This window comes from Cariama cristata, unplaced genomic scaffold (assembly GCF_000690535.1).
Source record: "Cariama cristata isolate BGI_N322 unplaced genomic scaffold, ASM69053v1 scaffold37165, whole genome shotgun sequence".
Classification (NCBI taxonomy): Eukaryota; Metazoa; Chordata; class Aves; order Cariamiformes; family Cariamidae; genus Cariama; species Cariama cristata.
Genome location: NW_009616499.1, coordinates 43,527 through 60,176, shown reverse-complemented (window position 1 = coordinate 60,176; position 16,650 = coordinate 43,527). Strand labels below are relative to the sequence as shown.

At 35.8% G+C, this 16,650-nt stretch overlaps 1 protein-coding gene across 1 annotated transcript in view; it reads right to left on the bottom strand.

Annotated features, from left to right (window-relative positions):
- HECTD1 (HECT domain containing E3 ubiquitin protein ligase 1) overlaps nucleotides 1-16,650 on the bottom strand; it is a 60,103-nt gene that overhangs the window by 2,002 nt on the left and 41,451 nt on the right. The window contains exons 25-39 of the mRNA XM_009700188.1: nucleotides 14,719-14,940; nucleotides 12,839-12,972; nucleotides 11,840-11,996; nucleotides 10,837-11,059; nucleotides 8,193-8,247; nucleotides 7,767-7,949; nucleotides 7,221-7,431; nucleotides 7,053-7,138; nucleotides 5,760-5,887; nucleotides 3,650-3,851; nucleotides 3,368-3,505; nucleotides 2,503-3,110; nucleotides 1,355-1,433; nucleotides 1,150-1,243; nucleotides 687-837 (exon numbers count right to left, since the gene is read on the bottom strand). Of these exons, the coding sequence (XP_009698490.1) occupies nucleotides 687-837; nucleotides 1,150-1,243; nucleotides 1,355-1,433; nucleotides 2,503-3,110; nucleotides 3,368-3,505; nucleotides 3,650-3,851; nucleotides 5,760-5,887; nucleotides 7,053-7,138; nucleotides 7,221-7,431; nucleotides 7,767-7,949; nucleotides 8,193-8,247; nucleotides 10,837-11,059; nucleotides 11,840-11,996; nucleotides 12,839-12,972; nucleotides 14,719-14,940 (2,671 nt within the window). The remainder of the gene's footprint in view (nucleotides 1-686; nucleotides 838-1,149; nucleotides 1,244-1,354; nucleotides 1,434-2,502; nucleotides 3,111-3,367; nucleotides 3,506-3,649; nucleotides 3,852-5,759; nucleotides 5,888-7,052; nucleotides 7,139-7,220; nucleotides 7,432-7,766; nucleotides 7,950-8,192; nucleotides 8,248-10,836; nucleotides 11,060-11,839; nucleotides 11,997-12,838; nucleotides 12,973-14,718; nucleotides 14,941-16,650) is intronic.

Genomic DNA, 16,650 nt, shown 5'->3' with positions numbered 1-16,650 from the left:
CACAGCCTGCTGACACACGCTTTCAGGTATCATGCACTGTAATCTCAGCTGTATCTTTGCATGCCAGGCAGGGCCAACAGAAGAATCGCTCCACACACCATCTTAGACTGATTAGGATCCTTCAGCATGATTATACTAACACATTTTCAGGCACAATTCTTATGTTATTGCTACCAAACGTGAAAAACAGCAAAAAAAAAAATCCCAAACCCAACAAACCCCAGAACATTGAGAACACCTCCTGATAACCCATCGCCAGTATATTTGCTCCTTGCATAGTACATTTTATTTTCTAACCACACTTGAAGAGAAAAAAATAAGGGACAAGTAACAACTACACCCAACTGAACAGAAATTATAACCACCAAAGATGAAAGTAAAAACTCTAAAATGCTATTTTTAATAGCCTGTATTAGTTAGCTACCATTAGATTTCCACTCGTTTTCACAATTTAATATTTTAATTTTTTTTTTTTTATCCCCTCTCATCACAAAAACACCAAGTACCTTCTAACCTATCTGTTGTAACATACATGGTTATTTCATGTAGTTTTAGACAATCACTTGCTCTTCAAGCGACCACCAATCTCATCCAATTTGGCATCTTCATCTAATGAAGATTCTGGACATTTTGTCACTTAACTTATCATCTAGCTACTATTTTAAAATCACTCAGAAAATAAGTACCTATCTCGTGTATATCCCAGTTTAGGTTCAGTATAATTGATGATATCCTCAGCTGCCCAAGAAGGCGATTGATTTCCACAAAGAATCATCTGAACTTCTTCATGGCTGAAGGAACTCAGCTTCTCCATTGGAAAGACTCTATTGAAGCCATCTTTAATGTACACAAGATACAGTTATAAACTAAGTCAAAAGAATATTTATAAGATAATGTCAGTATTACAATTATATTTTAATCAAACTGGAATCAATCAACAGTTTCTTAATTAAGGTAAGCCAAACCTCTTCAAGATTAAAAATGGCATAACTAACGCAAAGGTGTTACGAAATTAGTATCTTACGTATTGCATTCTTAATTTAAAAGTTTGTTTCTGAAAGCCATTCTATGCCACCACTTTAAGCCAGCACACCCTAAAACCAGTTAGTCCCCCTAACTGCATATATATTCTGCCATATTTAAAGTTACCTCTGAATGCCTCCATCTGTTTCTGTATACCAGTATGCATGCAGAAGTCAAACATGAGGTCTACATATTCCTCTGCATTATCCATCGTTACAGTCTGCAAAGACAAGAGAGAAATATTGTAAGAATTCACTCTGCATTAGAGTTACTGCTCAGACAGTAAAAGTTTAACTGCTGTTTAAATTATAAAGGCAGGTTGTTTCCTTACCTCATCTTCACCACCTGGCTTGAGATCCACAGCTGTAAACCCATATACTTTGGATGAAGGGCAAAACTGAAAATTTAGACTTCAAAATACAAAGGTAGTTAATAATTGCAAACAAGTCCGCTACTGCTTTTGCAAATATACCAGATTTATAAACTGCACCCCACACACACCCAAAAGCATCTCACTACATTTCAAACCATTGTTTGTGGATCATTTTGTATATACATAAACAGTGGTACCACAGTACAGAACTACAATGAGTAATGGACCACACAGATAATACATGTTTCAAATCTATTGGATTTGGATTATTTGGATGTGATAACCATTGAAAATTTCATAGAGTTTGGTATCTTTAAGTTACCAGCCTCAAAACTACTCAAACTGTTTAATTCAGTTCACAAACTCAAAAAATCCTGTACATTAATTTCCAGCTCTAACAGTTACAGAGCCACTTAACATATTAGGCATTTAGGCCATTCAATGGTGCTACTTGCTTTCTCTCTACAACAAGCCATGCTAAAGTCTGCAAGGCCGTAAGCAATTACTGAACTCTGACTATGCAGTGTGTGACTATGCAATATTAATGGTAGAAAAAAATACTGTTGTTTCAAAAGAAATCATTTAAAACTACAAAAGATGACATCCCGACACAAGTTCACACAGGTGTGAGCACTTTTATGTCTTCTAACATTTGCTAAAAGTTAGCACATGTTCAGTTTAACACGGATTCAAACACTGCACTGTATGTCTATTAACAATCTGAAATTTCAATCTGTCCTCTTTAAAAGCTCTCCAAAAAAACTTGATAAATTTCAATAGTTATGATAGCAAATAAATTACTGATTCACACTTTTCTAAAGGTCTTTACAAGTATTTGTGTGTTTCTGGAGAGTCATACGGCATTGCAGTGCAGCCACATTTAAGTTTAAACATTAGGAAACTGAGCAAATGAGAAGAGAAAATCCTCAAACTAAGGAACAAGAACGTAGCTACAAATGTCAAACTGGATCTTGCTGCATCTCTAATGATTCCCTGTTGCAACAATACTATTTAAAATGAAGCAATAATTTTTAATTATACGTGTTGTCATTTGTCTCTAAGACAACACTGTTTGCATATTTATTAAAAAATATGAAAACTCTTACCCCAAATCCTCTATGCTAAGTGGAGGCCCCGAACCTGATGGATTCTTCAGCATTAATTCCTGTAGTTTTGTGTTCTTTTCATCTTCTGACAGACTTTTGTTGCTTAAAATTTGACGCCTTTTAATTGCAAGGTCCTTAATTTCTTTTAGAAACCTAGCTCTATGTGGATTTACTAATTCAAAGTCTTCCCATGTTAAAATTCCATTAAACCAGGCAGGAGGTTTAGGTTTTGGTGGATCAAGAATAAATTCTGATTTGGAGTCTTCTTCCAGACTGCCTACTGACAAAGAATCATGCCCTTCTTCTGTAGAAGCCTCTGACTGACTTTCAGTACAGTGCAAGTCTCTGTCTCCCCGTGATTCATATATTAACTTACTCATGTTACTTTTAATGTCCCCCATACACATGAGTTTAAAAAAAGGCTTAGAAATGGGTAAATCCACAAGTCTATTGTCCTGAATGCATTTAGCCAAGAAAATTCCAAGGAAATGAAACAGTTTGGTTATTCTTTCAAGTTCATCACTATCTTGTGGGAATGGTGCTGTGAACAGTCCACATGATCTCTGTACATAGTAGCCAGGGGGTTTCAATCCACCACCAATATCAACCTGATTTAAGAGACACACACAAAAAAGTTGACATTGTTAAAGGTGAATTTAATTATATATCTGTGCTGTCGATAACTTCTTATACTCTACTTCTCTGGTAAAAAGAGAACAGATAAGAAAGCAAGCTGTGGAGCAGAGTTGTCATTCTTGGCCATGATGAGTAGCTGCTCACTGATCATATGTTCTTCCCTTCCTGGAGATCTAGTTCATTTTTCTTTCACACAAGTACTGAGTTTAAAATGCAAATGGAAACATACCTGACGAGACTCATCATCTGGAAAATCGTCATCACAAAGCCAAGCTCCCAAATCTGTCCTCTGAAATTCTGCTGCCACCAATGCGTAAAATTCCAAGGTAGGACCCAGGCCTGTTCCTTCCTCCCCTAAGAACTCAACCTAGAAAAACATAAAGAATGTTAACAATACAATAAAATCGTAGTGAAATGTTCAGTGCTGGTTATAGAACAGGATATTCAATATCCCAGCCAGTACATTAGAAATAGCTATCTAACCTCGCTCTGCTAGGCAGATATGCTTTACCTCTAGAACAGATTTTCTGTCTGCATGAATCTGCATGACATTTTCTGCCCATTCCATCAAGGATTCACCTCGCGGAACTTTTACTCTTTCATGTTTGAGGCGTCCAACTCTGAATTCTCCCGGATCATCACGTCGCACTGTGCTTGTGGTCCTTGTACGTTCAACAGTGGCTTCACGTCTGTTCTGTAGCCATACAATTGCCCTGGGGGCAGGGAGGGAAGTAAGTTTAAAATCTCAATATCTACCAGTATGAAAACTTGAAAGTAGCCACTAAGAAAAAGTTACCCTGTTAAGTACTAATTACCTCTTCCTATTTTTTTTAGGTTATAAACCGAAGCATTTCTCAGAAATATCTGAGATGCCCAAATATGGGTTGCTTCATATTTTATGAGTTTAGGAAACTAAGTAATTTTTAATTACTATGAAGGGCCAGCCATAACTTCTGATGCAATAGATAGCACCAATGAAAACATACAATTCTTGATCTGAATTAGTATAGTTTTCAAATTACATTGGAATGAACAGAATGCAGCATTTACTGTAGTACTTTTTAATCACAGATGCTCAAAACTGTTTATAGACACTTCTTACAACTTCCATCATATGCTGCAAGGCAGTTGTACATCACCCCATTGATATTGACCAAGTTTTACAGCAAGATTTACTTACTTACACACTTATTAGAGAAACACAGAACCAAAGCTGAAGTGCAATCATACACATATAGACCCATATCAGTGAAGGAAGAACAGCCGCATCTAACAGCAGTACTTACATGAGGTCAAAATTTGAAATTCTTGTCTGCATTGTCATCTACACAGCAATAAACTATCTACAAAGCTACCATCTGTTGGTGGTTTTGCAAATATGGTCAAGAATCATGACAGACACAGACAGAGAGAGTACACACTCGTGCACATACATACAGAGTTCATATACAGTATTTGAGCTTTAAGAACTATTTCTAGTATTTCAAGAGCTTAAGAAAGCTCTTTACTTACCAAGTAAGTACCGTGCAATGTTTCCTGAGGGTTCTCTTTAAAACACAGTTTTTCTAAAACATTTGGTTTTGTTTTGAAAAAAGGTAAACAAAAACAACACACAGTCCAGTTTTCTGGACCATTTTTCCATAGAAGTTCAATTCTTCCATATTAAGATCTAAACTCATGTCTTGCAAGACAATACCGTTTCTTCTCTCTCTTTCTTTCTAAATACCTCATTTTACACTCTTCATAAAGCATTTCTACTGCATATTAGAAACAGCAGTAATTTTTGCAATTCACTGTCTACACTTTTCTTCCTCTTCAGAAAACAAACAAGCAAACAAAGCCAGCCAATAAACTCCACAAAGACTAATTCTTCCTTCTCATTACATAAAAGTCAGCTGGCAAAAAGTTTTACACTGTCTACGTACTCTCAAGGCAATCACTGCTGCAATCAAAATATTAAGGATTCCTAGGTAACAAAGCACTTTAGATGGTACCCTTAAATGTTTTAATGTCTGATTTTATTACAGTTTCATTATGCAGCTAATACTAACTTTGGAAATAGCATCTTTTCATTAGATTTTGTCTATTTTATTAAGACTTCAGTGAATTAAGAATAAATGAACCAAAACAAACAATCACCAAACCATTGTAAAAACTTTAAGACATATGTGCTTTGGTCTATGTTTTCAAGAAGCATTTAATTCACATTTATTTTCAGAATGTTTTCTAACTTTGTTTCTTACTCCTTTACGCAATGAACTGCAACCCAGTCAGAATTACTGCCCGATAGGATAACCTAGCTAGAGGTACACAAGCAAGTCTTCAGCTAAAGTTGAAAAACAAGATTTCTTCAAAGGAATTTCCTGAAGAATATCAAACAGAAGGTAGGCTACTCATCATAAAACTCTAACACAATGAACAAGAACTGTTTCAAGTGCCCAAAAGTATTTCTGAAGTTTTCCATCTTTGTTCCTTTTTTCCTACTATCCAAAATGCTTTACATTTGGCAAGTAAAAATCTATCTCATCAGGCTAAGGCCTTTCCGTGAATTAGCAATTTAAAAAGCTATTGTATTTTAAGAAAAAAAAAAAGCAGTCTTAATTTTATTTTTTAATTTTTACCTTGATGCTCCAAATGCTGTGCATGTGAAGTACAACTGTCTTGTTTCAAATGGAATTAAGAAAGGACACTTGCTTGTTAGCTGCTCACACCAGTCTGGCAAAGCTCCACTTGCTAGTGCTAAGGGTTCCTGTAGTTTAATGAAAGGAAAATAAATAAATAAATAAAGTGTTTCTAATATTAGACTTAGGTTGTCCTGACAAGTTTGTAACTAAGTACATAGACACCCAAGTACGCAGTTTTCACCTGTGGTTGAGCAAATTTCTTCCTTCTCAGCAACTGCCACTTTTTTATTTTCCCCTCCTTTTAAGTGCTACGAATGAGAAGTTCACAGAGTTTCTAGGACTCAAGAGTGGACAGAGCACTTTGGCACAAAGACACTAAACCACTAAAAGCTGGAGTACATCTCTAGGATATGTAGTACTCAAAGTACTGTGGGGAGGTGCAAGTATACAATTACCTAGAGAGAATTACTTCTAAGTTTTGCCCAAAAGTGATTAGATACTACATCCTCAATACCAGAAGACACAAAAGAAACTTGGTTGGTAGTAAAGATGATCCCTACTGAAATATTACTATAGTCCCTTCTAAAATACAAGTATAATAAAAAAAGACTGTGGAAATTGTTACTACAAAGATATTCAGGGTGCCTGAACAGCCTTTAGAAGAACATGAAAAACTGAACTTTTTTTTTTAAAAAAAATGAAAAATTAGGGCAACTTAACTGTATTAAAAAAAAAAAACCCACCCTCAAAAAGCATGCAAGGGCCAAGCAGGTCAACAATCTTCATCTTTAAATCTTTGTTAAAGAAAATGTAGTTCTACTGAAGAACTACATCTTAAAGTTCTCCTTTTAATGTGTCTAACTGACCTGGTACCAATAATATGTTTTCTAAATGCTATTTTTAAAAGCTTTATGTGGAACGTATAAACAATAAAATGTTTGTGAACCCTAACACAATTATTTACCTTTGCTACAATATACAATATCACCAGGCAGACATACATAACTACTTTGTAACATCGATGTTTGTTGCAGAAAAAAAAAGTATTCTTCATAACCAAAACATACAATTCTATTACAACTTTTTTCTTGGTATATGTTTATTCAGACTAGTCTGTTCATACAGATTTTATTCACATAAAATATAAGGAAGTAAAAACCGTGTTAAACAATTCAAAAGTCAAAATGGTAAAAAAAGCTAATAATGTCAAACAAAGTAAGGAAGAGTATAATAAGAATCTTAAAAACAATATTACATGTATACATTGTGCATAATACATTAATGTAATACCTCAATCTGCTGCAGAATCTTTGTAGTAATTTTTTTGCTTGTGAATTCATCTGGTGGAAAGTTAAACTGAGGATGCTCATCTCCTTCTGAAAATAATCAAGAGAAAATTTTTCCTTTATTTTGTTTTCATTAAAACATTTAAGAAGCTCTGATATATAACTAACTTACCTTCTTGAGAAGTTCGTGCTGTGTAAGGGTCACTGGCAACTATATACAAAATGCGAAGTAACTGCAGAACATCTTCTACTCCACAGGAGTTCTGCCCACTGCCAGCTTTGGCCTGAGGTTGTTCCTTTGCCAAGCTAAGGATATCAGAATTTTGAAGAGTAGAAATGGCCCCTTGACTTAATCCAGATTTTGATCCATGTTCACAAAAATCCTGTAAAAAAAGAATTGTTAAGAATGAAAACTGCATGCAGTCCTATCCTTAGGACTGCATACTCCACATTAATGATTTGAAAAATCAGAATGTTTAACCTCAACACTTAGTTAAATTGTGGATGGTTCAAATCACAATTTAAATGCATTTTAACATGACTATATTTGACAGAAGACATTAAAAAAAAGGAAGTAGCAAAAACTAAACTTGATATTGGCATGTGAACATTCCACTTTCCTATCCATGTCATATCCCTCCTCCACAAGAATCTTTAAAGCTGCAAAACAAAGCACACAGCCATTCATAATAAAAAAAGTTTGGATGCAGACATATACCTTGTATGCAGCTATGAGCTGGGAACAATTTCTGTTTTTCCTAATACTTTTATTAGTGCCGGTTAATTTCCAGTGGCGCAGGAAAGCTGAGTCTGCATTCTTCTGCAGGTAGGTTATCAAGTCATTCTTTGGTAATTCGTCAGTGCCAAGGTACTGCTCCACATGCTCTACTGACCAGCAACCCTACAACAGGAATCACCAAATGTTGGTTTTTCCTGATTGTAAAGTCTTTAAGATTTCACATGCATTACATATTGTCTTTTTTAAAGGAGCATGCATTTACAAATATACTCACTCATATCCTTTAAATAACCGAGAACTGTTAGTTTCTTTTAATGCAGCATTTCAAAAACTGCAATAAGATCTATTTTACTTTTGTTTAAACGGCCATAAAAATATACACAAAGGCACAGAAGTCAGTCTTACCATTTTTCCACTTTCTTTCTCTTTATCAGAATCCTTCATTTCTCTGTACATGATTCTAGGTATCAAAACAATGAGTTAATATTTCATACTCATAGCATATCCTCTAAATTCTGAAGTTATACATTGACTTGTTAGACATCAGTGACATTTAGGTAACATGATGTAAAACAGCAACAGCAGCTGCTCTTTGCTGCACAGAACATCTGGGATACCCTGATGCAGCAAAGTTCTTAAACTCATATTTAATTTCCATGATGTCGATAATTATCCAGCAAAGTATTTAATTTATGTTTCCTTAAGTGAGGTTTGAGTAAGTAAACAACCTTTATTGTGCAAATTTCCCAAACTAACTTTATGTTCTTCACTACACATGCACCAACTCCTTGAAATTTTGAAGTCCTAGGATAGTTTGCTGTGTATTAACTTAGGAAATACGCACATTTACAACTATTTCTCAGGCTTTCTAACTAGAAAACAGTTTTGTTACAGCACACAATTTTTGGCACAAAGCAACTCAGAAAACAGGTGCAACACAGGAGCACTGCTGAAATCTGAAATAAAGTTAAAAGACCTGCAACCACCGTAAGGTGCAGTTCTTGCTTTCATATAGGTTAGTCTTCTAGTATGACAGACATTACATTGGTGTAGTAAATGGAAAATATACACTTACAATTTCTGTCTATTACTATAAAGCTAGTGAGGTCAAATTAGGGTAGAGAGAATAGTTGAGATTGGTCCAATACCCGTGCTCAAATGTCATGTTTAAATGGAATTTCCTGTATTTCAATTTGAGCCATTTTCTTCTTGTCCTTTCACTTGTCGCAACAAAGAAGAGTCTACACTGTCTTCCCTACTTCCTTCTATCAGATATTCATACACGTTGGTAAGATCCCACAAGCCCTTTGTTTCTCTCTCCAGGCTAGAGAGTCCCAGATCCCTCAGACTCTCTTTGAATGACAGATGGTCTAAGCCCTTTAATCACACTAGCAGCCCTTTGCTAGACTCACTCCTATATCCATGTCTCTTGTACTGAGGAGCCCTGACCTTGACATAGCACTCCAGATGTGTCTCACCAGTGCTGAGCAGAGGGGGAAGATCACCTCCCTCAACCTTCCTAATGCAGTCCAGGATGCTGCCGACCTTCTTTGCCACCAGGGTCCATAGCTGGCTTGCGTTCAACTTTATGTCCACCAGGATCCTCAGGGCCTTCTCCACCAAGTTGCTTTCGAGCCAGCTGGCCCCCACCCTATACTGGCACATGCAGTTACTTTTTGCCCCAGCTGCTAGACTTTGCATTTCCCTTCATGAAGTTCCTGTCTCCTCATTTCTCCAGCCTGATGCAGGCTCTCAGAACAGCAGTACAACCATCTGGTGCAACAATGACTCCTCCCAGTTTTATTTTGTCTGCAAGCTTGCTTAGACTCTGCTCTGTCCCATCATACAGTTCATTAATGTAGATGTTAAACAGTACTGGACCCAGTATCGACCCTTGGGGTACACCAGCTGGCCTCCAGCTGGACTTCACACCAATGATCACAACCATTTGAGCCTGGCAGTTCAGGCAGTTTTCAGACACTGTTTAGTCCATACTTCATCAGTTTGTCAATGAGGAAGAAAGTGTTGAAAGCCTTGCTAAAGTTCAGGAGAATAACATCTGTTGCTTTCTCCTCACCCACTGAAGCTAGTCATCTTATCATAGAAGGCTATCAGGTTGGTTAAGCATGACTTCCTCTTCATAAATCCATGTAACCTACTTCCAATCACCTTCTTGTCCTTCATTATTTGACAATGGTTTCCAGGACTATTTCCATCACCTTTCCAGGGATGAAGGAGAGGGTGACTAGTCTGCAGTTTCCTAGATCTTTATTGCCCTTCTGGGGGATGAGAGTGACACTTGGTTTCCTCCAGTCCTCAGAAACATCTCCCAATCACCATGACCTTTCAAAGATAATCAAGAATGACCAGCTCCTGTGGGTGCCTCCCATTGTGTCCCATGGACTTGTATATCCTGTTTCTTTAAGTGTTCCCTAACCTTTTGCCCTTCACATCCCTCACCAGATTCAACTCCAGATGGGCTTCAGCTTTCCTAATCCCACACCTTCATGCTGGGACAACGTCTCTATATTCCTCCTGGGTCACTTGACCCTTCTTCCATCTCTTGCATGCTTCCTTTTTATGTTTTGAGCTCTCTTGGGAGTTTCTTGTTCATCTATACAGGTCTGCTACTGCCTCTGCCTGACTTCCCACACATTGGGATGGATTGTTTTTGAGCCTGGAGGAATTGATCCTTGAAAAATCACTCATCTCTCGTGGACCTCTCTTCTCTCCAGGACTACAACCCCATGGGGTTCCTCCAAGCAGATCCCTCAACAGATCAAATTCTGCTATCCTGGTCAGTTGCCTGACTTTTGAAATATTAACAAAAAGTCACAGTTGAGCATTACAGGTTATGATTTTTTTTTTTTTGCTTTGTAGTCACAGCACTAGCTTTAAAACCAGTAAGAATATCCTGATATAAATGCAAGAAAAACTAATTCTAGCATTGCTTCCTACAGAGGAGGAAGAAAAAATTAACGTTGTTTCACACCCATTTCTTAATCGGTCACAGTGTTCTCTACAGAGAATAACAAACTTGTGAGCTTACGTGTATGTTGGCTCCCAAATACGTCTAAGTTTGTCTGATTTCACATTGCCATTACAGGAAAGCTGTAACAATTTCTGTACATAGTAAAAGATGGTAGATCGGAAGTTTGTTAGGGGCAGTTCTACTTCTCGAGTTGTTCCAAGACCGGAAACTTTCAAGGTAAGTGCTAAACGTGGTGAAGGCATGCATTCAACCTCTTCCAAGAGTTCTGAATGAGGTGTACCTGCATGGGAAAAAAATCATTTGAGAAGTCATTAATACAAAATACATAACACATGACAAATTGGCTTAAACATTAATAAAAGTGGCTCAATAAGGAAGTGTGAAGACTTCCTGTACACATGCCAAAGAGATGATACTGAGTTCTAACTACGAACTGTATCTAAGGGCTGTAACTGCAGCAATCCTTATTGATTCTTACGTCTTGATAACATCCCCTTAATATTATCACAGCACACGCATTCTTTTTTTCATACACAGTATCCTCCCATTGTATTGACTCCTTTCAGTTCATCAAAATCAACAGTGGCTTGTTTCCACATAAGCTAAACCTACGTATTCCTTATGAACACTGACTACACCCACACTGCTAAATAAGAATGAACTAAAGAGCAAGATCAGGTGCTATGCTGCTGGTTGTACAGACTGCTCACTGTGTTAGCTTTCCCCTTGCCTCTGCTTTGGACTGTTTCAACAAGCTCTCTCCGATCAAAGCTATTCTGCATAGCTCAACACACAAATTGATTCCCTGCAGGTGGAACCAGATGTAGCAAGAGATTTATCACTAATCCAAGTTAAATTCATGAGTATGTTTATTTTTCACAGCACTTAATTTACTTTTCTCTCAATAATGCTTGGACCTGCAGAGGTAGATGAAACTCTCGTTCAAACAGAGAAAAGTCACACAGCCACAAAAGCATGTTGTACTGGCCCCAATGGGCCCGTAACAGTGAGTCTCTATCGTAAAGCCAGATCAAGTATCACATATGTCTCGTCAGCATACCCGGTGGAGGTATTTCTAGGTCAGTTGTCTGTTGAACATTAGTACGACCAGGTCTTGGGTCAAAAGCAGGAACTAGAGCAGAAAACTGCCGTTTCAACACATAATCATCATCCCATGTTCTTCTACGGCCTCCTTTGGTTTCATACTCCTCTTCTTCCTTAAAAAAAAAAAAGTAGTTGTTTTTTAGATTCTGCTACACAGAATCATTTGATCAAAAATTTAAAATTGCTTGGGGAATACAGCAGTCATGCAAACTAATATTGACACAAAAGATATCAAAGCTGGCATGTGACAGAATTAGTTCTATTTAACTGGTCAAGCAGGAATCAAGAGAATTATCAAAACCACAGACATACAGAAATCAATATAAATGAGCTAACCTTACAACAGGTATATTTACAGTTTCTGGAAAGAATGAAACTTTCCATGAAGCACCAGAACATAGAGAAATAGAGAGAATTGTAGCTGAGCAAACTTGGTGTAGATGTTTCGTGTATTCTTAAGCTGTTCCCAAGCTGTTTTTAAGATGTTAATTCTGACCTATAAGGTCTCAGGGTGTGCTAGTGTTCAAAAAAAACCATTTTTCTCTGTACCACCTTCAGTGTTTATTCCAATCAAATTTGCACAGACAGTGGACTGCCTTGTCAGCTGTCCCATCTAGTGAGATCTTGCAATTTTATCACACTCATTTGACTGCATGAGAAAACAGTTTTCTTAATACTCAAAATATATGCAAGAATGGGGAAAAGAGACAATGAACTGTCTTCATAAAGTAGTATTCAGTTTGCAGCCCCTGAAAAGTGTAACATGATTTTAAATTTGGCATTTCATTTGGAGTCCTAATGGACAGGTACTCCAAACTAGTAGTCTGAAATCTACATACATTTGTTTTAATTAATGGAAAGATTATAGCTAGGTCCCATATTGCCAAAAAGATCTGTGGATTTTTAATGCATCTGTTAGTCAATTAAGAGATCATCTATGCTCATTATACTGTACCATAACTTCCTCATATTCTTGATCTTCTTGGTTATCATCTTCATTTTCATCATCTTCTTCATCTGGCTCAGGCAGATCTTCATCATCATCTAACTCTGCCAACAGAGTACTAGCTCGGCAGCTATCAAGAAAATCTATAATATATACACATATATATATATTTACATACAGAACAAAAGACAAGAATAACTTTTAAAGCAAAATTTTGAAAATTAAACAACATGAGCATTGGGAAGACTGAAAAAACAAATCTCACTTAAACAAGAAAAAAAGAAAACTAAAACACTGCTTATGGTATAATAAGATTAAAAGCTGTGGTAAAAGCATACACCTGAAAAAAAGCCCAGGGGTCTAGTCAATATCACAACTAAAGAAGCACTTAACATTTGTATAATTAAGAGTGATCAGCAAGAGTGATCAGTTTCTCATTTGCTTTTATCAAACATCTTACCATTACACTTACTTTACATCACAAAAGACTGCAAAAAAATGGTACACAAATGTATACTGTCTGATTCTATGTCTAATTAATTTTTAAAACATGCTAGTGATGTAATTTCCACTAAGAATATGTGCCTTAGACCTCAAATTACAATGTAAAGGACATTTAAAATAAACATTTAAGAGTGATATTTTTAAAGATGCGATTGCTAATTAATTTCTGTAACAACAAGCTGAAGTTCAATTCACCCACCTAGTACGAAGACTTAAAAACCAACCCCTCAAAACCAGAAAAAGAAGTTCACGGCAATCCAAAGTGGATTGGGATGAATCTTTATACTTTTACATTTTTCTATACACATATAAACTACCTATATCACCCAAATATCCTCTGAATCATTGCCAACGCCCCAACATAAATTTTACGGTAACTCTATTTGCCCAGTTATTTATGATATATATTTAAGTCTTGTCACCACCCAATCAAAATATCAAATGAGACTTAACTAAAAGAATAAAGGGAGATGGCATATGCAGATATCTTAATCGACTGCCTACAAGCAGCTCAATTCCAACATCCACTGAAATTACCAGATATTTTTCAAGCAATTTCAATAGACAACAAAATAGAACACAATCTTAACCAAATCAAATTTTAAACAAATCAAGTATCTAATTCTTCCAAGAACATCTCACAATCCAATAAACTTTACATTAGGAAGTATTTTCCCGTATCTAGCCAGGTTTTCTTTGACTTCATTTCATGAACTTGACTCCTAGATATTACCAACCTAGTTAATTAAATCTTCTTCCACAGTATTCATATCCTGCAAATAACTTATGTCCTAATATCTGTTTCTAGCGTATAGTGCCCACGTAACTCTGGATTTTGTTCCTCAAATCATATAATTCCATTATCCATGTCATTTTAATTTCTGTGTTCTTTCCAGTTTTTTGCAATTACTATCATGGTATTGAGATACCTGGAACCTCATACACTATATTTTAAGTGTATAATGTGCCTAATGACGGATGCTTTTCAATCACTGAGTAATACAAGGTACCTCAGACTGAGCACGTAGCATGCCTATACCACACAGTGAGAAACAACATTTTGATTTTAATTAGAGGTTCATACGCAAACTACATTAGATACTAAACTTATTGATTAAAGAAAAGATTATTGCCTAAATAAACTATACCATAAATAATAATAACATGGGATAGAAATTGCTGAAAATAAAGACCTGAAAACATAAGTAAATACTAAGTTAACATTATTTTACTTAATGCCTTACAGAACTAGTAACATATGAGCAGCTCAACTTTCAAATACTTTTCAGTAAATAAACTACTACATGAGAAAATTATAACAATGGGAGAATAGGAAAAATCATTAATGGGAAGTCTGCTTATGTTCATTTAAAAATGAAACTTACCATATAAAGAATATTCTGCCTCCTGACCTGTATCGCTCTCACTAGATGTTGATGTTAGGCTAGTAGTTAGAGTATTACTAAGCGACTGACCAACAGATAAAACTGTAGTTGCTGTAGCTACATTGCTGCTGCTAGTAACACTGGATGTAGACATGGTCACTGTTGATGTGGTACCAGTTGTAGTCAGATTAGGAAAACTTTGGGCACCCATAAGAGGAGAAGCTATAGATAAAGATATGGTAAGATAAAATAAATGATTTGATGACTTGAAGAGTACAATTTACATGCATGAGTCCTGTGTTCAAAAATATATTTGGGGTTGAAAAATTATCAGATGTGTTATTTTACAATAAAGAATAACAGACTAAAGGGGAAGGATTTCCCAGTGCAAAAGTGCACCCTACAGTGCAGATGCCCACTTCTGAGCACATTCCCTTGCATACACTTAAAACAAATAATTTTATTAAATAAATCCCCAAATCCCACTGTAAATCTGAAATTACTTCATTTCATTTTCAACATATGAAAAGTATTTCTGAAATCTGTTACTCCAATACTGTGTCTGTCTAAGCTTAAAATGTAATTTAACCTCTAAACAGCATTATAATTAAAATTATACAGGGAAAACAGTTTAATTATATATAAATGAACTGAGAACAGAACACAAAAAGACAAATGTGAAACGTGATTTTTTTTTTTTTTCATTTTTCTAAAGTTCTTAAAAACAGCTCTGACTTGTTAGCTTTCACCTAACTATTAGCACATATGTTCATGATGGGCAATAAGCCTGAGTTGGCAGTACAGCGAAACATGTGACTTAATACCTTACTTATGTTGTATGATTTATATAAATAATTTTCAGAATAAGCAAGCAATAACTAAGAAGTTACCTTACTGCACATTCAAATAAAAGACAGTAAATGCATTTTAGTTAACAAGTAAAACAAGACTGGATTCACTGAAAACTCAAAGAATTCCAGGTAGTGTACATAACTGAGTATAAGTTATACCTATGTGTGACTACACATTCACATCCCAATCTTCAAAACAATTTCTCACATGCTTATCTTCAAACACAGGAGATTAATCACATGTTTGCACATGCAAATTTGGGGAGTCACCTATACTTAAATTTAAACCATATGTTTTTCAATCTAACTGCAAGTTTTGCAGTTTTAAAGCAAACATGTTCATTATTGCAACTGATGTAAACTAAGGCACTGCTTTCTTAAAAAAAAAAATTAATAATAGTCTGAAATTCAGAATTTAGATTATCAAGGTTTGTAAAGGTTACTACCCTTGAAGAAGGATACAATACAACAAAGATTCTTCCCCTAAGTGCATTTCGTAGCTTTTTGAGTAAAATAAACGTTACTGTTTCTATTTTTGTTGTTTGTCAGACACTCTTTTTTTTTCTCCCCCCCCCCCCCCACTAGGAACTTAAGTAAGATTTGTAAATAAAAATACAAAAATGCAAACAAAATATTAGCAAGGGTGACCCAAGCAGGTATAGTGCTTGAAATTATTTCTATGACTGGGGAGTGGAATTTAAATTTAGGGTTGTTAACAAGTCTATGCTCATTTCTACGAAAGCACAGAAATTTTTCAAACCAAAGGGTTTTTCTTCTGTTAAGAACTTGAAAATAAGTCGTTCAGTATTCATATCTTTCCCTTACTTCTAATTAATAACAGCAAACTCTTTGCTGTTATAATAAACAGAAAAAGCCATTAAGTATCAGCATTTCATTTGCTCTGAATTCAATAACAAATTAAAATTGGCTACCCTCGACACCACTTAACTCCTGGCAAATATTGATGTTTTAAAATGCAACCACTACAGCAAGTTCAGAAAAACTTACATCACTAACCATAATTTCAGACTTGACTATTTGAGTTGGTTTTTTTGGTGTGTTTTTTTTGTTTGTTTGGGGG